Genomic DNA, 22,252 nt, shown 5'->3' on the forward strand with positions numbered 1-22,252 from the left:
TCAATATTTTCAGGGTGACGGTTGTTCCGGAAGGCACGGTATCTTTCCTGAAATTCACACATTGTTAATCTTCACAGTAGGTGTATAAAAGTCACTAATTAAGGGACATTGTAACGAAGATAGTAAGAGCTGTTCCATTTGACAATCATTTGGTTCTTGGGGAGTAGATTCCCCCATGGGGACATTCAAAGAGTGTTAGAGATTTACAGCCGCTCTCTTTGTATTTGATATTGACACAACTCCAGACGCACTCCAGCAGGGAGTTCAACAGTCATCCTCTGGGTGGAGGTATTACCAGGTTCTAAAGCTGTGGCGGGGAAGCAAACGACCAACGGCGCTAAGTTCAAAGCTGCCAGAGATCTCGCTCCGAGTCAAGTCAGGGAGAAGAAATGCCCAAGAGCAAACGTTCCTTCTCTCCCCCGGGTGCAATAAAAGGAGCGTGCCGAGGATCCACGCTGGCTCGGGCTTGGAGCGAGCGCTCGGTGCCCGCCTCCCATCTCAGAGGAAACTCGCTCCCCTCGGCGAGAATGGGCACAAGGGATCCCCGAACTTCAGGGACCCCACTGGGGGTAACTTCTCTCCCTTCATCATATACGATCAGATGAGAGGAGAGGGGCGCTCTTCCGACGTCCCCCCGGCGGGCGCGCGCGGCAGCTGAGGCCCGGTGGAGGCGGGGTCGGCCGGCGGCCCCGCCGCCCGAGCCCCGTGCGCTGCCCGGTCCTCCCCCTCCTTCTCCGCGCCGTCACTGGCTGCATCCCCGCGGCCCCGGCACAATAGAGGCTCCGCCCCTCCCTCCGCCCGAGCGCTCCGCGGCTCTCTCTCCCAGCAGCTCTCGCCGCCGCCGCCGCCGCCACAGCCCGCCCCGCGCCGGGTGCCCGTGCGCCCCGAGGCTCCCCGCCGCCCGGCCTGGCGCGCCCCGCCCGCATCTGACCGGACCCTTTCCTCCCACCTGAGCCCTTCTGCAGAGGACGGCGCGCTAGGCTAGCCAGTGCCACCTCCACCTTCCCCGTCACCTCCTCCTGCCCTGCGCCCCTCTCTCCACAGGGGCCGCACAGTCGAGGGCTGCTCGCGCCTGGAAGGAGATGACCAGGGTCTCTGGGGCGCACCCGCCTGCCCCGCTCAGCCGCACCCAGCTTTAGAAGGCGCTCTGAGCAGCCACCCGCGGGCTCCAGCCAACACACCCTCTCGCTTCAGTCCTTGCCCGGACCCCCGACCCCAGCCTTTCTCCGAAGGGGCCGAGCCCCTTCTTGTCGCGTCCCTCATGGCCAAGTCTCTGCTGCTAGTTCTCTGCTTAGCTCTGGTGGTGGCTCCGGACTGGGGGTCCAGCACTCCCCACCCAGGAACCAGCGAGCCCCCAGACGTGAAGACGGCGGCGCCCGCGGGGGATGAGACTCTGCAAAACGAAGCGGACAACCAGGAGAACGTTTTATCTCAGGTAGGATGCGAGTCCCATGCCCACCCCTCTTGCCCTGGGTGGTGCCAAAACCCAGAAGATGGTCCTCACTGAAGCGTTGGGAGGCAGCTGTTTCTCCCCCAATTGCCAAAGGGAGGGGCATTTGCTTTTCATTTATCAGAATATTTTAAGTGAAGGGACATGGGTCCTCCTTTCAAAATCAGGGGTCTCTCAAGGTTACCAAATTAGGAGAAAGGAGAGGAGAAGGAAACTCAGAACTCCCTGAGAAGAAGGGGAAAAAATGAAATCAAAAGCTTGTGGTTCAAGGGTTGTGGAAAGTATGGCCATCTCTTGTCTGTGTGACTGTCAGAATTGGAATGTGAAAACGGGCAGGCATTTTGGACAGGAGGCCAACGGTGTAACCATGGGGACATATTTCATGGCACAGAGTGAGACACCCAGGCACAAGCTCGGGGTGAAGACAGAACAGCAACATGTGTGATAAGTGTGAGGGGACCCCAAACTAGAGAGACTGACGACAAGACCCCTGTATTGGGGAGGGAGAGTGGAAATGCAGATCCACTCGGGTCTAGCAGATCATCAGTGGGGGGCAAGTGACAGCTGATAGTGACGTCTTTTTAACTGTCCCTTTGCAAAGTCCTTTCAATTGTTTTATCTGACTCAGTCCTCACACATCCTTATTTCCATTCTCTAGATAAGAACCATAAGGCTTGGAACAGGAAAGAGCCCTAGAACAGTAAAAAGTAGGGTAGAGCCAGATCTTCTTGACAGTCTTCAGCCCAGATCTCATGACTGCAAGGGACAGTTCTCTCTGGAGTGTTTATTTCATGCTCTCCAGAGCCGGTTTGATGATGTGTGGTGGAAGACACCATATCTTAAGGATGAGGGATGGCTGAGAAAGGATCCCTAGCTCTGCCTGCACCTCCACTAAGCCCTTGGGCTGGGTCTTGTCTCCTTTCTGTAGAAAGAATGATCAGGCCCACTCTGGCATTTATCAAACACTAGTCTCCTCATCCTGTCTTTAATAATTATGCTAATATATGCCCTATACTCACTCATAACCTCGCACTGACCCCTCCATCGAAAAGACATAAAAGTCCTTCACATTGGGGCTCTGGAGGACCAGCAACAAAAGCTTTCCTGAAACTGGAGCCTCCTGAAAGGAAGGAGTCCACCCAGGGTCTCAGAGGAGGGTTCTGTGGAAATCTAGGCAGAGTTTCAGAGAGCAGACAGCTACAATTTACTGTCAGCCCACAAGGACCGGCTGCTTAAGTCACCTTGAACTACAACTTCTTCTTCCACTGATCCATTCTGTATTTGACAACAGCCCCAAAACAAATATTAGTCTTAGAAGAAACCCAACCTTTGCAGGAAAAACATTACAAGCCTTCTTCCCCACAAACAGCATCCCAGGAGCATTTCCACTCCAGCGAGCTCAGTGCCTGCCTGCTGGGGTCATTAGTCAAATGAAGGGAACCCTGCTCCATGCCTAGAAAGGGAGCACTGGCTTTGGGGATGCAGGTCTGTTGGAGAGGAGCTGGGAGGAGCGTTTTCCCCAGCAAGTGGCTCCAGAAAGCCTGCTGTTGTGTGTTTTCCTGCCTGGAGAGGCTGACAGGGGCAAGCACTCAGAAGGAAATGTTAGGCATTGTGGAAGCGGCAAGCCCTGCCAGCTAGCTTTCCTGGCTCTGGCCTGGGGTTTGGGTGCAGAAGCTGTTCTAGGAGCCAAGTGAACCCTTAGGCTGAGTAAACTTTATTGACTTCTGGACCTGTCTCTCTCCTCCCAGTTCCCTTTCTCCAAATCTAACCTGTCCTTCGAGGCCCAGATTAAATACCACTTCTTCCAAGAAGTCTTCACTGGTGCACAGCTGGAGCCACTCTCTGTGGCTTTCTGAGTTCCCACTGCACTGTCCCACTTCAGGGGCACTGATCGCTCTTTCCTTGGTGTGACTGTTATTAATATACCTCCTGCACTGTAAGCTCCTTGAAAGCAAGCTCTCTGGCCCATTTCTTTACCTCTGACAGCACCTAGCACAGTCCCTTCACTCAATAAATGGTGAAGGAATGAATGAGGATAGAAGCAAGTCATCTTCAGATTTGCATATCAGTTTTCCCAATCCCTCCATCAATCCCTTCTCCGTGTCCTTTTCTAATCTAAACCTGGATCCTAGCTAAGGCAGGACTGTTGGAAGAATGATGGGGCTCATTTGTTTTTTCCTTTAAATTTATTTATTTATTTTTCCCCCAAAGCCCCAGTAGATAGTTGTATGTCATAGCTGCACATCCTTCTAGTTGCTGTATGTGGGACGCAGCCTCAGCATGGCCAGAGAAGCAGTGCGTCGGTGCGCGCCCTGGATCCGAACCCGGGCCGCCAGTAGCGGAGCGCGCGCACTTAACCGCTAAGCCACGGGGCTGGCCCTGTTTTATCCTTTAAATGATGAAAGGCTAAGATCCCTTGCGAAATGCACAGCTTTCCAAGACAAAGGGAGAGAGCTAAGCTCTGTGCCTTCAAGGAAACGTCAGAGTCAGCAAATTGTGTGGCGGTGATATCTTCACCCTACAGTTCAGAGTTGTCTGAGGTCCCTGGTTAGCGCAGGACATTTGACAAAGTGAATGGAGAGCCTTCTTCAGGAGCCTGACTGATGCCTGTGTTTGCACCCCCCCAACCTGTTCCCTCTCTCTCTGTCTGTCTGTCTAGTTGCTGGGAGACTATGACAAGGTCAAGGCTGTGTCTGAGGGCTCAGACTGTCAGTGCAAGTGTGTAGTGAGACCCCTGGGCCGAGACGCCTGCCAGAGGATCAACCAGGGGACCTCCAGGAAAGAAGACTTCTACACCGTAGAAACCGTCACCTCAGGCTCGTCCTGCAAGTGTGCCTGTGTTGCACCACCATCGGCCCTCAATCCCTGTGAGGGAGACTTCAGGCTCCAGAAGCTACGGGAGGCAGATGGCCGGGACTTGAAGGTAGGGCCTGGTATGGGGTGATGCCATGGGTAAGAGGGACCCATGAGTCTGGCAAGGCTGTTGTTGGGGATCGTAGGCCTTTGAATAAGTGGGACCTGTTTTAACCTTTAAAGGAGGTAAGGCCCTGGGCCCTAGAGTGTTGCGTGTGGATCCGAGGCTGATGATCTGACAAACTGGTCATTTGCAACCCTGATGTCTCAAGGAGATGCCAAGAGCAGAGTGTGCCCGCCTCTCCTTAAGGAGCCAGAGAGGCTGGGCCTGGGAGCAGCTGCCAGGTCCAGCTGGCCAAAAGAACTCGCTGTTCTTCTTCAAGAGAATTACTGCCATGATTTCCTGTCAGCCCAGCATGCACCCCAAAGAGGAGAGAGGCACGCAGAGAGCAGTGAACCTTTCAGTCCTCGGCGCAAGGGCTGGGTGACCCAGGGAAGGAGAGGCCTGGGGCCTGTGCTTGTCATCAAACTGTGATCCTGTGATCATGGTCCACAGGGTGGGGAAGCTCAGGCCCTACCTGGGGCAGCCCCAAGGGTTGACCGAGGCCTTCATCTGATCCCTGCCCTCGCCGCTTCACTTGCAGCGTGGGGTAGTGGGATGAGCTTGCTATGCGAGTCAGACAGACCTGCGTTCAAATCACTGCTCTGCCAATACTTACTGCAGAATCCTCCTCAAGTGATTTAACTTGTCTGACCTCAATCTCCTTGAATGAAAAGCGGGAATAATAACATCTACCTTGTGGGTTTTGAGAATCAGTGAGATGACAACCATTGAGTATTTGGCACAATGCCTGACATAGTCAGGGCTCAATAGACACTAGTTCCATTAATGAATGACCGTGTACAGTGCACTGCTGTGCCTGGAACCTGGTACACACTTGGTAACTGGTAGTCATTGATATCCCTTTAAGCAGAGTTTTGTTTACCAGTACAATGAGTGTCCCAGTATTCAGTGCATCCCTCAGAGCTGCAGCTCTGTCATGAAACCACTTTCTGAACCAAAGGCACAGTCACCCAGTTATAGGATTGGAGTCGGGGGCATCTGGAACAACAGCAGGCAACATTTTCTATTAGGAATCAGAAAATCATCATAGTACATACTAACCAGCTACCATTCCGTGTTGCTTACCCAGGATTCAGCTGTCTTCCTCTGGTGGAGAGGAAGGAGATCTTCTCAATATGAATATTTCATGCCTGGAATTTTTCATTTGGAAGCAAGGCTGGGAGATGAGTGGGGAGCAGAGATGGCAAAAGTGTATCCAGCCAACTCTTCTGGGGACTGGTCCTTGGCAGGGAGGCTTGGTTTAAGTGTCTCTCATCTTGCCCCTTTGCCTGCTGTACTCTGCATGCCCTGAATGTCACCAGAGCCTCAGCCACCTTCTTCCCAGTGGCTCTGTACTGGCAGGAAGGCCAGTATTGAAAAAACTGAGAAGGCTGGGTGCCCTATGGTGGCTTTCCACCTCAAAGATGGGTCATTGGGTCTCTTTTACTCCACAGTCAGTTTAGCTTTTAGTGCTAAGGAAAAGCTTGTTGGTGTCTTCCAGGGTCTTCCATAGACAGTGAAGTTGAGTGTTTCAGAAGCATATCATCAACGCATTGAAGTTTATAAGCCATTTTGTTGAGTAGTTATAGATGACCTGTTATGGGCCAGATACTCTGCTGAGTATCTTAGGAAAACAAAGATGTAGGTGACATAGGCACTGCTTTCAAGGAGCTCACAGTCTAGAAGGAAAGACAGATGTGCATGCAACTGACAGGTTTAATATAAGAGGTATAAACAGTTTGATGAAGATGTCTAGACCTCAGGTTTACTTGTTCTTGAAGGATTCTCCCATTTTCTTACTCGAGTATTCCAGTAGGCAGAATATACTGACGCCATTGTGCTTCCTTATGTGCCCACCTACACAAGGGCCAATTTCTGAGGGCCACTCTCAAGTCCTGGCTTGTAGCTTCCCTGTCGAGCCTTCAACATGGAGGTCTAAGAGGAAACGTGTCCCCCTGGGTCTGTCTGCCCTGGCCCTGGACTAACACCCTACCCTTGTTTCATAGCTTGCCACCATCATAGACATGCTGGAAGGAGCTTTCTATGGCCTTGATCTCCTGAAGCTGCATTCGGTCACCACCAAACTGGTGGGGCGAGTGGATAAACTGGAAGAGGTAAGGAAGATTCTGGGTTTCCATATCTTTCTCTTGGTAAGGCCCAAAAGTGTATCAAACTTCCCAAGTATTTTTTCAGAAAGCATGTATCCTGACTAGACTTAACCCATTCTATTCTTTGGAAAGAAAAAAATATACATAAAACATTCATCCAAAATCATGCCAAATTGTTGGTGGCAAAGAGAATCAGTGAAATATAAACGTAAATATCTTCTTTTTTCATATGTAAGAACCATATAACCAATGTATTTCTATTTTTACCTTGACTTCCAGGGAACTCAGAGCTAAATAAAATGTAGAGGTACAATAAGCATCTTACTTCTGGTTTTAAGATAGTGTCATCTCCCTTCTGGGTAGATGGTTGTTAATATCTTGTTCTGTTTTTTTTTTTTTTTTTCTGTTCTATTGCTTGCCTCTATGTGTGTGTATGTGGGGGTGTAATCCATCTCAAATCCATTTCAGAGAAAGAAGACATGAAAATGATTACTAATAAATAATATTCCCTACTGTAAAACATTCAGGCTAATCACCCCCAGGAAGAATGGACTAGTAACGTAATTTTCATAGATAGATACACAACATTATTATGGCTGGGTTCCAGAGAGATGTACAGTTGGGGCCATGGGTTTCAGCCAGCGGTATGTGATGTGATGATGGGAGACAGAAGTCGCTATAGACAATAATAATGTTGACACTGTTTTGTTGCCTTGATGCTTTAACATATAGATAAGAAATCATTTAGTCACCAGAAAAGTAATGATCATCATTCAGCCTTGTCGGTAAGAAGCTGATGGGTATGTTTCTTTGACTGGCATCCAGTTCTTGAACAGATACTTGAAACAGTGACTCAAAGAGCTGCTGCTTCAAGTAGAAATCTATGTATTTGTTGTTGTTGTTGAGGTATAGTTCACATATAACATGGTATTAGTTTCAGGTGTGTAACATAATGATTTGATATTTGTATATAATGCAAAATGATCTCTGCAATAAGTCTAGTTAGCATCCATTTATGTAATTTTTAGAATGTCACTCTAAGTGGTAAATTTAATATCACTGTAAACATATCAATATTCTTCATGAAAAAGTGAGCTTTGGGGGGTCTCTCGTGGAGGAGCTGAGGTTCCCTGATGGGTGATTAATAGATGTTAAGATATGGAAAAAGTAAGGCTCTTTAGTTTGGCAGGAAGAGCCCTCAATGGACCTAGGAGTCAGGACAGAGTGAATTACTGTGTTAGCTGCCGCAAGCAGCCATGTCTCACTTTCTCCATCTGTAAAGTGGGAAAGGAACCCTACCAACTTTGTATGATTGCTGAGGGGATAAAAGGTGAGCTAGTCATTTTGGAAACACTTTGAAATGGTTAAATGAAACAAGGCGCTTGGGTTATGACCAGATTGGGAATGGTCTACACCATCCTACTACCAATGGACTTCATGCAGGCTTGGGATCTTTCTCCTATTTAAAACCACTTTCTGATTCTTTCAGTTGGGTTCAAAAGGAATTAAACCAGGATCCAATTGGACCTTGGAAACTGGAAGTTGCCTCTCTTTCTCTTGGCCCCCAGAGCCATCCAAATGTGCAAGTCCCTTTAAAAGAAGGATTGCATCTTTATAGGAAGAGGAATGACAGCCACCTCTTCTGCTTTCACCTGACCTTGGCAGCCATATGGTTTTTATTCTGTCTGGAGAACACAGCCTGGGAAAGATAGCTCCAGGGATAGAGCACAGTGCTTGTGAGGCCAAGGTCAGATGCTCAGCCCCTGAGAAGCCCAGCTCTGTTCAAGGGCCATAATCTGTTTCCAGCCTTGTCTAGTGGCTGAGCCCTCCCTGCTTGGCAAAGGGTAGGAGTGTGGGTGGATTTGGTGCAATGCCACTACCCCAGCAGGTTGGTATCTTCTGTGCAGTCACACAATAACTGGGTTTTTGCCAAAACCAATCTTAGTTACATCGATGAAAGTTTTCTCTTTTTCAAACCTGTGATATATTTAGTAGCAAAAACTGGACCTTTATAATAATAATAATAATAATCCCTTATATTTGTGTAGCATTTATGGTTTTTAAAGCATTCCATATACATTTAGCTCATTTGTTCCCGTGAGCTGGACAGGATGAGAGACCTAAGGAGATTAGATGCTTTCCCTGTGATTGTGGTGCTAAGACAGTATGGACTGGGCTCAGGCCTTCTAGTTCCTGGTCCAGGGCTCTTTCTAATCAACCCCATAAGCGTCTTCAAATCATTGCTGTCTGCTCTGGAAGCATCAGTTTTTCCTAACCAGAACTTAAAACAGTAACTCCTCCAAGGTAATTTCTAGGCAGAACCATGGCTGTATCCCATAAATCCCCTAATAGGATTAAAGTTGAGTTAGGGAAGGTCCCATCCAGTGAGAGGTTCCCCAAACCAGGCAGTCCAAAGTGACAGGGTGCTGTGGTGTGACAGTAGTCACAGACGGGTCTGGGCCCGTAGAGCAGAGCGATGTCTCTTGGCTTGAGGTCCAGCCACTCGTCTCCTGGCTCATGTCGGCTGACTCTGTCTGCAGTCTACAGTCACTGAAAAGGCAGAATCTTAGGTAAATGGAAAAAACACTCTTCCAGCCTGGCTCTGCAGGAGGAATGGAAGGGAAATTCTGCTCCTGGTCTTTGGATATTCTGAAATCCCAAGAGGAGTTCTTTGGAGGTCAGACCAGACAAAAGGGGTCAGATTGGAGGGGCATTTTTCCCAGAATCGGATCAGTACTTGGCAGTAGAAGCGGGCACGCATGTGTACATCCACTTGGGTGTGTAGGAGGCTGTAGGAATGGAAACTCCATTTGCAGATGAAAGAGGAAGGAAGGAGAACTGGAATCTGAACTGTTCAGAGTCTTACCTCTTGGTGAAATCAGCTGTGGGAGTTCTGCTTAGTGGAGTGATTTTGGTTAAGCTTTTGTTTTATATTGTGAAACATAACACATGCATAGAAAAGTGCATAAATAATGGATAGCTTAACAAATTATTATAAAGCAAATACTTGTGTAACTACCACCCAGCTCAAGAAACACAGCAATGCTAACACCCCAAAAGACCCCACATGCCCTCTCCTACTCACACCCCCTCCCTGAAGGAAACCTCTATCCTGACTTTTATGTTAATCACCTTCCTTGATTTTCTTTATAGTTTCATCATCTAAGAACAATAGTTTTGTCTGTTTTTGAACTGTAAATATATAGAATCCTACAGACTCATGTATCTGTGTGTGTGTGTTGGGCTTCTTTCACTCAACTTTATGTTTTTGATACTTATGTATATTGTATTTTTGTCTTGTAGTTCTTTCGTTTTTATTGCTATTGTATGAATATACCACAATTTGATGATGGATATGGGGGTTGTTTTCTGTTTTGTAGTTCATAATTCATAACAGCCCCAGGAGCACTGCTCTACGTGAACTTCTCTGTGTGTGAACCCTGGGCCCACACATGCATGCATTTCTCTATGGTATATAAATAGGAATGGAACTACTGGGCCATTAGTTATGCTCATTTCAACTTTAGAGGATATTGCCAAATTGTTCTCCCAAGTGGCAGTACAAGTTTACATTCCTTCCAGCAGGGTATGAAAGTTCCACACACACTCTCACCAACACTTGGGATTGTTAGACTGCCTAATTTGTGTCAGTTTGGAGAATGTTATCTTAGTAGGGCCATTTCACTGTGTTCCAAAAACTTAACCCTGAAAACATCTTTCCTGTTCACCTGGTGGAGGCCTGAATCCCCATGGACATTCCTCTAGAACTGGTCCAGGTGAGAAGTAACATCCAAGGTGGTCAGCAGTCCAAGAACCTTTAATGTGGTAGACCCAGGCTGACCCTCTCCAGGAGTGGTTGGAGGGGGAAGGGAAGACAGGAAGTATGGGTGGGTGTTGGAGTTGGGGGTGGGGGTGGGCACACAGAATAGGTGCCAGGAGAGATGGGAATTAGAAGTCTAGAAGGAAAATCTGTAGCTTCCCAAAGGCAAAGGCAAACCCTGTCCATTGCATGTAGACCTGGCAGTGGCATTGACTCAGCTCAAGAAGACTTTTACCCTGAGCTCTGAGTGCACCCAGGGACCCAAAGACCTGTATGCTGCCCAGGCCTAAAAATGGATTCTGAAGGCAGCAGGACAAAGAGACATGGGGTACAACACCTAGTACCACATACCGCTTTCAGGAGCAGATTTATTATCAAAGTGGAGAAAAAGACAAATAGAGCCACAGATCATTAAAATAATCTCTTCTAGCATCAAGGCTTTAGTTGAATTAAGTCACGCCAAATTGCAACTGTTTGTGGAGAAATGCCCCACTACTACTTAGCTGCCGGACAACTGTCAACGTTTATAAGTACTTGGATATGTGTATGACTGTGTATGCATGTGCCTTTGTATACATACGGGTGCATATCCTGCACTCTTGAAATAGATGCGTGCCTGTAAGCTTCCTGAAGAGTGGTTTCTGTGGCTGCAGCCCTGCCCCTTCTAGTGTGCGTGACTTCTCTTTCTCTCGCGCCTACCTCCTGGAATTCACAAACCCTGTCCATGAACCCAGATGGACACCGTGGAGCCTTGTGTGTCATCTGAAGCCGTTTCTCCTGATAGTGTTGTGTCCACGTAAGCTTTAAAGTCTACGATGGATTTAGCAGATCCAGAACTGGCCCGCGCCCCAGAACGTGCTGGCATAGGCCTTGCTGAGGCTTCCCCCCCAAACCTAAGGATTTGGTGGCTTTTGTGTTTCTGGTCTGGAAGGCAAGATCAAAGGAGTATTCCTGACCCAGGGGGATATATCTTTTGACTAACTAATAGGAAAATGTAGTTTTCATCTGTGCAGACTTGGCTGTGACTTAGGGGAGCTGTCTCTTTCCAAGCCTCCCCATTCTGCCTGCCCTCCACTCCCATCGAGACACCCCAAGTGCTCACTCTCTCTCTTGACCAAATCTACTTTCAGGGACAGGTTTGCTGTGAGTCATTCTACTCTTCTCCTGACTCAAGTGCAGCCTTGGAGAGCGGGTGTCCCTCACCCTGTCTGACCACAGTGTCATCAGCTGTGAAAAGGGAGAAGGTTGGAGATAATATTTCTAAGATACATTTCAGCTCTAACGTTATTTAATTCAATTTACGTCTTAATATGAGTTCAAGTCAATATATTACATCTCCTGGGGTTATGTATACTTCAAATCTAATTTGTTACTGTGGAATGAAAGGTTTTCTTCTTGGCTAAAGGGATTTAAGGTGTGAGTCAGCCCTCCACCTGCTGGCCTAGGAATGGCTTGTAGCTGCCAGGATGTGAGGGAGCATGTGGCTGCAGTTAAAGTGTGGGGTTCTCCCTAATATGGAAAGTCATCATCAGAGGCCTGGAACTTCTTGCTCTTTATTTGTTTGGCTATCTTCCAGGCTGTGGACTTTTGAGGGCAACCAGGGTCTAAGTCATCTTTGTTTCCCAGGTCTTAGCCCAGCGCCTGGTGTGGACTAGATGCTCAACAGCTGTTTGGGAGGCATTGAATGTGGCAGCTGGGGGCCCTCTGCACCCAGGCTGGCTGCCCGTCTGTGTCAGCTGTGGTCGGAGGGATTGTGCTGAGTCCGGCCTGTCCTGTCATCGGGAGCACCAGCTGTTTCTAACTGCTGTCCCCCTCTAGCTCTCTTATGAGGGGCTGGAGACAGCTGTCGGCTGGGGCGGCTGTCCCAGGCCACCTGGTCCTGGTTGTGTCCTGGAGACTCAGAGTGGGGAAGGGCAGGGCCAGATGATGGGAACCTCAAGCCGTCCCACCAAGGGTCCAGTTACCCCCACACTTACTCACTTCACTCCGTCAAGAAAGCCTGTGCCCTCTGCCCTCAGGCTTGCCGTCTGCATCCGGGCCCTGTGCACATCCAGCCATCTGCCGGAGGGGGTCGAGTGACCTCCGCAGATGTGGGAGCGCGTGCTTGCCTCATGCCTTGGGCTCAGGTTTGGCCCAGCTACAGTCCAGCTTAGTCTCCTCCTACAGGTGTCTGGTGTGTCTCTTGACAACACACCAGCCTTGGGTCTTCGCCTTCCTCCCTGCCCCAGCCACACCAAACCTTAGCTCCCCTCTCTTTTCCGCCTGCATATCTGCTACTGAGATCCCAAGGGTCTGTCCGCCTCCAACTTTACCTCCATGTGTCTAGCCCTATTTTGTGCCTGGCACTGTGCCCCGTGCAGGCCCTCATTCATTCTCCATACCAAGCCTGGTGAGGGGGTATCGTTACTCCTCCTTTTTCCAACTGGGGCCTGGAGAGGTCCCATCACTTGCCTTATGTGGTTACATAACCAGGCAGTGACCTTGGTGTGGGTTTCACACCTGGTCTCCAGAGCCAGCACCTTCCCCCACCACACCCCTGTCCCTGGTTCTGGTTGGGAAAACAAGACCACAGAGAGCTGTCAGGGCTCTGCACCATGGTCATCTTTCCCTCGAGTCTCAGCGCTTTCGGCTTAAGCTGCTACGTGGTCTCACCCAGGCACGCACACACTTGTCCAACAGCTGGACAAGGTCAGGACACAGTTTGTACCTGTGGAACAGCTTTACCCCCGACGCCCGTTTCACCTGTCTGCACACCTGGTTGTGTTGATCCTCCTAAAGCTGTGCTCTGACCAAGTATGCTGCCCAGTGCTGACTGCCAGCTGTATCCCCAACTCCACCTGTATCCAGTGCCCTCTTGCCGAGGGACCCTGCCTAGTTTGCACGCTCCTCGCCTCTGGTATCTGTGCATGGGCTGTAGTCAGCATGGGATACCTGTCCCCATTTGGCAGTGCAGGCTTGCTCTCAGCAGGCACCCTCTGATGCCCAACTGCATGCCCCTCCAGCACGTGGTACTTGTTCTGTGAACACCTCTCAATTTCTTGGCTCTCTCTGGCCCATGGACCCATGACACAGTTCCCAGATCTTTCATTGCCTTGGCTGGCTGTGTCCAGCCTTCTGTGCCAGCCCTCTGTCTACCTGCTCTTTCTCCTCCCACCCTGCTTCCTCTTCACGGTGCCAGGATCCTTGCCAGGGGCCATGTGGTGTGCTCACCCCTGCTAGATAGGCACCCTTCCCGCCTCCTCTACCACATTGCCATCACTGCCCCCAAGCCAAGCTGCACACGTCATAAACGTCGCTGTTGCAGCTGTCCCAGAAGGGAAGAGCCTGGAGCATGAAGTCATGGGGTTCACCCTTCTGCCAGGGCAGGATCGAGAGTGCCCTGTGTGGGTGGCATCCCCCACCTCCTGAGAAGTGCCCCACAAAAGGCCCTCCGTGTGAGGAAAGCAGAGCCCCAGGGACGAGTGGGGGACCCTGCAAGGCCAGCACCCCTGGGTTAGAGATGGCTGAATGGGGGGTGGCCACGGAGGGGCCTGCTGCTGCTGCCCTGGTGGACGCCAGCTGGCTCAGCCCAGCAGGCCAATGGGGTGATGCCACCGCCAGCCTGGTGTTTATTCAGGTGGCTGGCAGGCTTTGCCATTCCCATGAGGAGAATAAACTATATTGCTCCTCTGGGTTCTCAGGGCCAGGCCTGCCTCAAACCCTCCTCTGTGGAAACCTGGAATAATGGCTCTTCACTAAAAGCAGAAAGGGGATTGGAGATATATTAATCAATGAGAAGAGGGGCCTGCTGGGGGCCTAGAAACCCCAAGATCTGGGGGGCAGGAGCTAAATCTGGGGAACTGCCCCTTTGCCTCACAGGGAATGCATGGCCAATGCTGATAACTCTGTTAAGGTGTTCAGGAATCAGGCGGCATCTTGTTTTAGCAGTAAGGCTACTTGGGCCAAGCCATTGGGTCCACCCAGAGTGGAGTCCTAGGGTCATGGCTGGGCAGCAGATGTGGGCACACCTCAGTCCCCACCTTAGAGACGTGTTATCTGTTGACCTTGCCGAGGAGTCAGAACCTGCATCTGTCACATCGCCCTGACTTACTTTCAGTTAGTTGATGCTTTCTTGTTTATTTCTTGCTTATTGTTTACTTCCCCTCATGGAGGGTGGTCTTCATCAGAGCAGGGTCCTTGCCGGTCTGGCTTACACTTGACCCCTCAGTGCCTGCCCAGAACTGAACACATCAATGCATTAATGGAGAAGTAGCATATTGAACCCTTGAACCTGCTGGGCTTCATTGTATGTGTCAAGATGTGAGCATTTCAGGGGGAGACACATGGATGCTACTCTTAGCAGGTGCTTATAGATGGACAGAAGTGCTTGACTCTCACTAAGGCACTGGGAACTTTCCCTCTCGTGCCCCAGAAAGAACCTGGCTCCTATAAAACAGCCTCTCGCACACATTTTGGCCCCCTTTCCAGCAGCTCTATCCCAAGCTTCCTACGTTTAAGGCAGTGCTTCTTAAATTTTAATGTGTCTGCAGATCACCTGCGATCTTGTTCAAATGCACATTCTGGTTCAGCAGGTCTGGGTGGGGCCTGAGAGTCTGCATTTCTAACAAGCTCTCCTGTCATGGAGTGACACCTGTGTGGCTGGTCTCTTGACCACACTTTGAGTAGCAAGGACTTATGGGAGTCCAACATTTCCATATTTATTTGCATATGCAAAGCTTATAGTATATCCTGAGACCAAGGTGCAAGTATTCACAGGCCCCTTTCATGTGCTTGGTGCTGCTTGAGAGCTGGCTGAGTGCCAGGACCCTCTCCCCATGTTCTTAGTGACGCAGCAAGTGAACTGAAGAAGCGAGGGCAAGGAGGCTGGGTGCTGGGTTCAGCTCTGCCCCTTTTTTTGTGATCTTGGGCAAATCACACCCTTATTCTGGGCCTCACAGATGAAATGAAGGGTTAGGCTTGAGCTCTGGGGTCTGTTCCAGCTGTAACATTCTATGAAAAGTACCAACCACTTAGTATTTCCGTGCACTTCCATGTATATTAAGTGATTTACTCCTCATAACAATGCAGAGAGAAAGTACTGGTATTATCCCCGTTTTACGCATGGGCAAGCTGAAGCCCACGGAGTTTAAGAAATTTGTCCCAGATCACAGATTTAGCGATAGCAGCATTGAGGTGTGAACCCAACTGTTCCCTCTAGAATCCATGCTGGATTAACCACTGCACTTGACTGCCCCTGATAGCACCTATCAGGAGTGACTACACACCCAGTAAGACCACTCATTCCGGGTATTCTTGAAACAAGACCTCTTTCTCTTGGGCTTTAGCTCCCACTGTTCATTCAGTGTGATTTAGAGAGGCTGGCTCAGTCTAAGCCCCCCAGAACACATCGAGCCCTTCCAGTGCTCAGAATCTGGCGTGCAGGGAAATGCCATAAGGATGGCGTGGCTGGTGGTTCTGGAGCCTCGTTGGTTTTAACAAGCACCTAGTGGGCTCTTCTGGAGAAGCCCCTGTAGGAGCCACCAGAGCCGCAGTGTCTGGGTGTCACCATCTGCCTGGATACATACACAGCCACCCCCCGGCCCTGAGCCACTGTGGTTTCCCTCTGGGATATCAGTAGCATCTTACCAGGCTGCACGCTGTGCCTGGCAACATCTGAGCTTTTACCCTTCCCATGTCTGTTAAAGAAAGATGGAAAGCAAATGCATCTTCTGTTTCACACGGTTGCTTCCTCTACCAACCTCATAAACAGGGCCCAAAGGAGAACATCGCATGTAAAAATTCAGATGCTCATGGAAACCTTAGAATGGGAGCCAAAGTTGGACCGTGTTGGATCTCAGTGTAGTAAACTTCTCTAAAAATAACTGGAGGAGACAGGGCGCCTCTCAGCCTGTCCACAATTGTCCATGATTCAAATCACATACAGCATTCACCTCCAGGACGCTGCCTCTCTGCCTTGAGTCCATTCCTGCCCTCCTCTGAGCTCGCTAAACCTCATATTTGCCACTTACAGAACCCGATGTGGTTGGTCATCTTTTTCCTGCAAGGTGGACCCTCTCTCCCCAGTTATATCCCCCGGCCCCACATCGGACAAGAACCCCGGGGGTATTTAGAGCCTTTCTTTCTGCCGCACTGTACCTTAGACACACAGCAGGCACTCACCAGTGTTGGTTGACTGAAGTGAAGCTTTGGTCCTTTCTGGTATGAACCATGTCTGGAACATGGCTAATTTGCCAAGTGGGGGTCATTTAGAAAACTGTTTTTATGAGTAAATGAAAAGTTTAAAGCCAGCCTATCCATTTTCTATATGGGGGAATATATATGGGGAATAGTTTGTACTCATTAGAAAAGCAGATTAAGTAGATTTCTTTGGCCACCTCTTCTAAAATGGCTTAGAAAACCCTTCTTTCCTTAATTGAGCTACTGGTTCTCATGTATGAGGTGCAAGTGAGTGGAATGTTTTTGTAATGTTATTCGTCACTGGATAAGAGTGGACTATGTACAAACAACAGAAAAAGAGCAGGTGTCCTGGTGGCCCAGAGGCATGGCAATGTTATTATTAGGAAAGCTGTGGTGGTCTTAGGCATTATTTCCAGCATAAATATGCTGGACATATGGAAATATGTCTTGGCTCCAGACATAATGGAGCCAAGCTGTCCCAAAATGCTGCCTGGAACCTGGCACCAGTCCTCAGCACAGGGCTGGGCACACGCTGGGGCCCCAATCGCTTCTTGCCCGATTTCTCAGCCTGTCTGTGTGTCTCCGTGCTCTGAGCAGAAGACGGCTGCCAGCTGCCTCCTGCTTGTCTTCAGAGCACTTTAATGGATCCTCTTTTTAAATTTTTTCTCTTCTCAGGAAGTTTCTAAAAACCTCACCAAGGAAAACGAGCACGTCAAAGAGGACGTGGAAGAAATTCGAACTGAGATGAACAAACAAGGCAAAGAGAACTGCTCCAATAACATCCTAGACAGCATGCCAGACATCCACTCGGCCCTGCAGAGGGACGCAGCGGCAGCCTACACCCACCCAGAGGTATGGCCCTGGCCTCCACGGGCCTCTGACCGCAGCCACCGGGAAGCCTACTGCCAGCACCTCAGGTGTGCGTAGAGCTTTTGGGTCCTTCCACAGTCATGGTCCCATTTCATCTCTACAAGAGTTCTGTAGGTCCGCTGGGGCAGGGGTTGACCCTGTTTTATTTAACACTGAAGCCCAGAGAGGTTCGGCAAGTAAGTGTTGAAGCCAGGACTGAAATCTGGGTCTCCTGCATCCCAGGCCCTGCTCTTTTCATTATCCCTGATCCCGCCTTTGTGAGCATCCCTTGCCTTTTTAAGTAAGGGAGGGTATACGTGCTGGCTTGTCTGGGCCCATCTGGTTCACTCCTGCTGTCCTGGCATAATTATTAAGAGCACTTTCTTTCACTCTGAAAAGTGCCCCAGTTTGGAAACAATGAGTTATGTGGTCCTCCCTGTTTCTAAGGGACTTGGTAACGCACGGCGTGCTTTCGTCACGGTCGCATGTGGTCTTCACCACAGCCCTGGGAGGCAGGCCGGGCCGCGATCAACATCTTCACTTTGCAGATGAGGAAACACATCCGTGAATGCTCATGGTCTCCCTCGCTCAGCCGCAAAGGGGTGGCAGAGGGTCTCAAACCTCTGTGTCTTCCCATCCGGTTGTGTCCTGAGCACGAAGTCACCGAGGCATGAAATGGAACACTGTCTAATGTGGCTTGAGTGATGCCACAAGACCCGCTTGCTTAAAAATACCTCCCCATTTGGTGCCTGTTTCTTTTGGCTCCAGTTCCTAAGTTATGTTTATGTGCTAATGTGAATGCGTTACCATTTAGTGTGTTGGGTTATCTCCTAAGTTGGTGCCCAAGAAACAGGCGTTAATTGGGGAGATAACCCAAAAGAGTGGAAGAGGAAGAGGTAGATTTTGTCGGCAGGACTTGGAGAGTGAGGGATGCGACGAGCGAGGCAGGTCTGGATGACGTCTTATGAGAGGGGTCCCTGGACCCCAGGGGATAGCAGCAGTTAAGAGAGGCCTTGTTGACTTTGACTGGCAGCTGAGGGTCAGTGGTGGACGGCAGAGCGTGGATTCCAGGTGTACCACTGAGGGGTCCCTTCAGCCTGGGGCAGTCGGGCAGGGTGTGGACGGAGCAGGGCCTGGGACAGTCAGAGCCCCTGACCTGTTGCTCTATGTGCTGTGACGTGAAAAAGGGCTGGGCAGCACTGCTACCTAGGACTCTGTTGTCTGGGTCGTTAAGGACTGGGTACAGGGGCCAGCCCAGAGGCATAGTGGTTGAGTTTGTGCACTCCTCTTTAGTGGCCCGGGGTTTGCAGGTTCGATCCTGGGCATGGACCCACACACCGATCATCAAGCCAGGCTGTGGCGGCGTCCCACATACAAAATAGAGGAAGATTGGCACAGATGTTAGCTCAGGGCTAATCTTCCTCAACAAAAAAAAAAAGAATTGGGGTACAAGAAGAAGTCAGACAGGGTATGTGGACTTGGAACTCTTGGGCAGAGAAACTCATCAAGGTGGCGCCAACCAGGCAGCAGCTGTGGGTGTGGGGAGGCCTGGGCACATGTGTTCCGAAGGCAGGATAGCAGGCGGATTAGGGCTTTGGAGGCAAGAAACCCTAAAGAGAGTATGGTGCCTGCACCCTGCCCAATATATAGCTCAAAATAAAACCAATTCCAAACCAGAAAATAAGTAGAGAAGGAAGGCCAATAATTTTCGGGCTTTGCCCATGATGACTGCTTTGATGCCTTTTTGGAAATATCATATTCCTTCAAAAACTATTTTTATTCTCATTTTTGTGTGTCCCTGACGTGATAGCTACTGAACACGTGTTTAGTCTGCTTGGTGGGTCATCCCTGAGCGAGTCTGATCTTGTAAACCAAAGAGCCAGAGGACATTTGGGCTGGAAGAGAGCCTGGAGGCACCCGCTCATCACACCTGGGGTCCAGCGGCTCCTATGGCAGCCCATCTGGCATCCTGCATCGGCCCGGCTGCCCAGTGGAGTCAGGCGCTCCATGCCATCTCTGGCTTCCAATTTCCCAGTCAGCTAAGCTTGAGAATTCATCTGTTTGTCTCAATGACACATTATGTGGTATGTTCAGGAACCCAGCTCAGATTTCCTGAGAGCACACAGCAAACCAAATCAAACACACCAAACTTTTTCTCCTTGCTCAGCAAAGCCCTTTCCCCTCCTGAAATCCCCATTCATCACAGTGCTGACATTAGCACAATCCATCCAAACCAGGGTGGTGGGGGAAGAGCCAGGGCCAGGGAGGGGCTGGAAAGGAGGCAGTGGTGAAGGAGGCCAAAGGCTAGGATCTTCCTGTCCCCCTTCATCCCTCTGTCTCTTTAGTGAACCCCATGCTGGAAAGGGGGTGAATGCAGTATCTGAGTTTGGTTGTTATTTTCAGGATTCTCATAGGTGATGTTAAGGTTTCTCAGAATGGTGAATGGCAATTCGTTGGAGGCCTCTCTCCAAGAAGGTCTTTGCCTAGAGGGTTGGCAAGGGGCTCTGGGGGCTGGGTTGGGAGTGGGAACATCGGGCTGCCAGGAGTTGAAGTCATACAACAGACTCTTGGATTAACAGAGAGAAGAAATCAAAGCTTGGTGGGGGCTGCCGCTGCCCAGTGCATCCTGTCGCCAGTGAATCCAAGGAAATTATATGTTCTCTGGCAGAGGCTGTCCATGGTCTTGCTCCATCTCCTTGGCTGGGAGAAAGAACTGCTGTTCCCACCCGTCCCTGAGAGCCTGGAATTAGAGACAGTTCCTGGGGTTTGCCACGAAGAAATGACAACCTGCTTTTGCAATGCAGAGGGAACCAGGGTCCTGCGATTAGCTGGCCCACAGCGTCTGAGTCAAGGGCTAGGGCCTCTTGTCAGCCTCCTAGCCGGCTCTTTCCAGTGCGAAATGAGGGATCTCCAAGTCTGCTGGGCAGTAGCCAGACCGTGGCCCTGAGGACTTGGGGATGTAGACGAGTTTTTGGATGGCAAGTGAGTTAGTCCCGTGGTCACGGCTGTGGGCAGTGTGCCTTATTGTAAGGAAGAGCAGAGGTTCTGAAGGCAGGCGGCCCTGGTATGGCTTAAGAAGTGCCCCTCTCAGCCACTTCATTGACTGACCTTCAACCAAATTGCTAAATGACTCTGAGCCTCTCTTTCCTCATCTGTAAAATGTGAATAATAATATCTACCTTGCCCCATTGTTGTAAGTGTTAAAAATAATATAAAGGGACATGTCTTGCCGTAATGGGTGCTCACTAAATTGTCATCACCACAAGCCAAGTAGTGGACCCCTAGTTGAGGTTACCTCACCAGGAAGAAATAGGAAGTGAGAGAGGGACAGGTGGCAGGAGTGAGGGCTCCCAGGACACGTCTGCCTATTTCTTCCCGACAGCTCTCTCGTCCCAGCCAGGGGAAGCTGGCAGAAAGGTGTCCCCTGTCTTCCAGGAATCAGAATCCGCAGTGCACTGAGGAACAAGGAGCACGTATTTAGGAACTACCATGTCTGTTGTGCCATCTGGATAAACTCTCTTGTTATGGGAAAACCAGTACAGACTTGGGGGTTTGGTTGGGAATGAGGACTCCAGGTTTTCTCCAGGCCAGGTTTTAAAGGTCACAACAAGAGCCAGATTTGCTTCTTCCTGTGCAAAGTGAGAAAGTTGGCCACGATAGCTGGGTCCCTGCCAGCTCACATTCAGTGACCACAAAGGTCCTGCTCTGCCCTCAGGACTCTGGGCATCTGAGGACAGAGGTTTTGTTTGCAAGTGGGCTCTGCTCTCGGGGCAGATTTCACCCAGATCTAGAGTTCCAGGATTTAAGGGAGCTCGCCCACCTCCTCCTGCTGAGAAGGGGGCTTTCATGGCTGAGGTGCCTGTAGGAGGCTGTTTCTTCGTTATTCAGCCTTTGGAGTCCTCATGAGAGCAGGGCTGGGCCACACCTCCCTGATGGAGCTGCTGCCCCTCAGGAGCTGGACCCGCCTGGGGGTGGCCCTGACTTTGAACACCCTGCACCCAAGCTCCTTTGGTTTCAAAGGTGGAGGATTGTGATCCTGGTTGGGGGGACATGACTAGATGGACCAAGGCGGGACCCAGAGACCCTGCCACACTGTGGACACAAGAGGTCACTCCCTGGGCAGCAGCTCTATGGAGCACAGGGTGGTCCTTCTGTGTGACCAGAACCATCATAGCAGTGCTTTCATGGTACCATCAAGATGCCCAGGTCATGAGCTACCTACTTTAAAGCATCATTTGATTTGACAAAATCCCAGTGCCAGTCACAAATGTACACAGTTCCTTGGGATCTGTTATGATTCAAAAATTCAACTTAACAAATATTAAGGAGCACACCCATCCAGGGAAATCAAAGATGAACAAGAGATGGTCTCCACCCTTCCAGCTGCTCCCAGTCTACAGAGGCGTCCTTAAATAATGTCCGTGGAAGGCAGGCTGGGAGAGGTGCCATAATAGAAGTACAGACTTGTATCCATTAGGAGTTGTGTTCAGCTTTGAGTAAGAGACCCAAATACAGTTCCTTAAACAACAGAGGGGTTTGTTGTTCTTTCCTGCAGAAGAGCTCTGGAGGCAGGTGGACCAGGGCTGCTATGGTTAAGTGCAAGATGTCCATCTTCGATAATCCCCTCCTGGTCACAAGATGGCTGCTCAGTTCCAACCATCCTGTCCATATTTCAGGCCAGAGAAATGAGGAAGAGTGCAAAAGATGCCTGGGCTCAGGGCCCCCTTTAAGGAACTTTTCCAAAAGCTTTTCCTACCAGCTTCTGCTTATAATACTCTGCCTGCCAGAACTTAGTCCCATGACCACGCCCACAAAACCAATTTCCCATTAGTAAGGAACACGGGATTTGGGGAGTCAATTAGAAGTCTCTGCCACAAAGTGCAAAGTGAGGA

At 50.0% G+C, this 22,252-nt stretch overlaps 1 protein-coding gene across 4 annotated transcripts in view; it reads left to right on the forward strand.

The window, feature by feature from the left end:
* The first annotated feature begins 820 nt into the window (after positions 1 to 820).
* Positions 821 to 22,252, forward strand: part of OLFML2B (olfactomedin like 2B) — a 37,094-nt gene continuing 15,662 nt past the window's right edge. For 2 of the 4 annotated variants that reach the window (XM_014783281.2, XM_087440211.1), the window contains exons 1-4: positions 825 to 1,435; positions 4,110 to 4,373; positions 6,413 to 6,520; positions 17,187 to 17,363. In XM_014783281.2, the coding sequence (XP_014638767.1) occupies positions 1,262 to 1,435; positions 4,110 to 4,373; positions 6,413 to 6,520; positions 17,187 to 17,363 (723 nt within the window). In that variant the 5' untranslated portion in view covers positions 825 to 1,261. Of the gene's footprint in view, positions 1,436 to 4,109; positions 4,374 to 6,412; positions 6,521 to 17,186; positions 17,364 to 22,252 lie in introns of all 4 variants that reach the window. The other 2 variants (XM_014783282.2, XM_014783283.2) reach the window with 2 other exon arrangements.

The sequence above is a fragment of the Ceratotherium simum genome, chromosome 2 (genome assembly GCF_057802395.1).
Source record: "Ceratotherium simum simum isolate JZ-2026a chromosome 2, ASM5780239v1, whole genome shotgun sequence".
NCBI classification, from domain to species: Eukaryota; Metazoa; Chordata; class Mammalia; order Perissodactyla; family Rhinocerotidae; genus Ceratotherium; species Ceratotherium simum.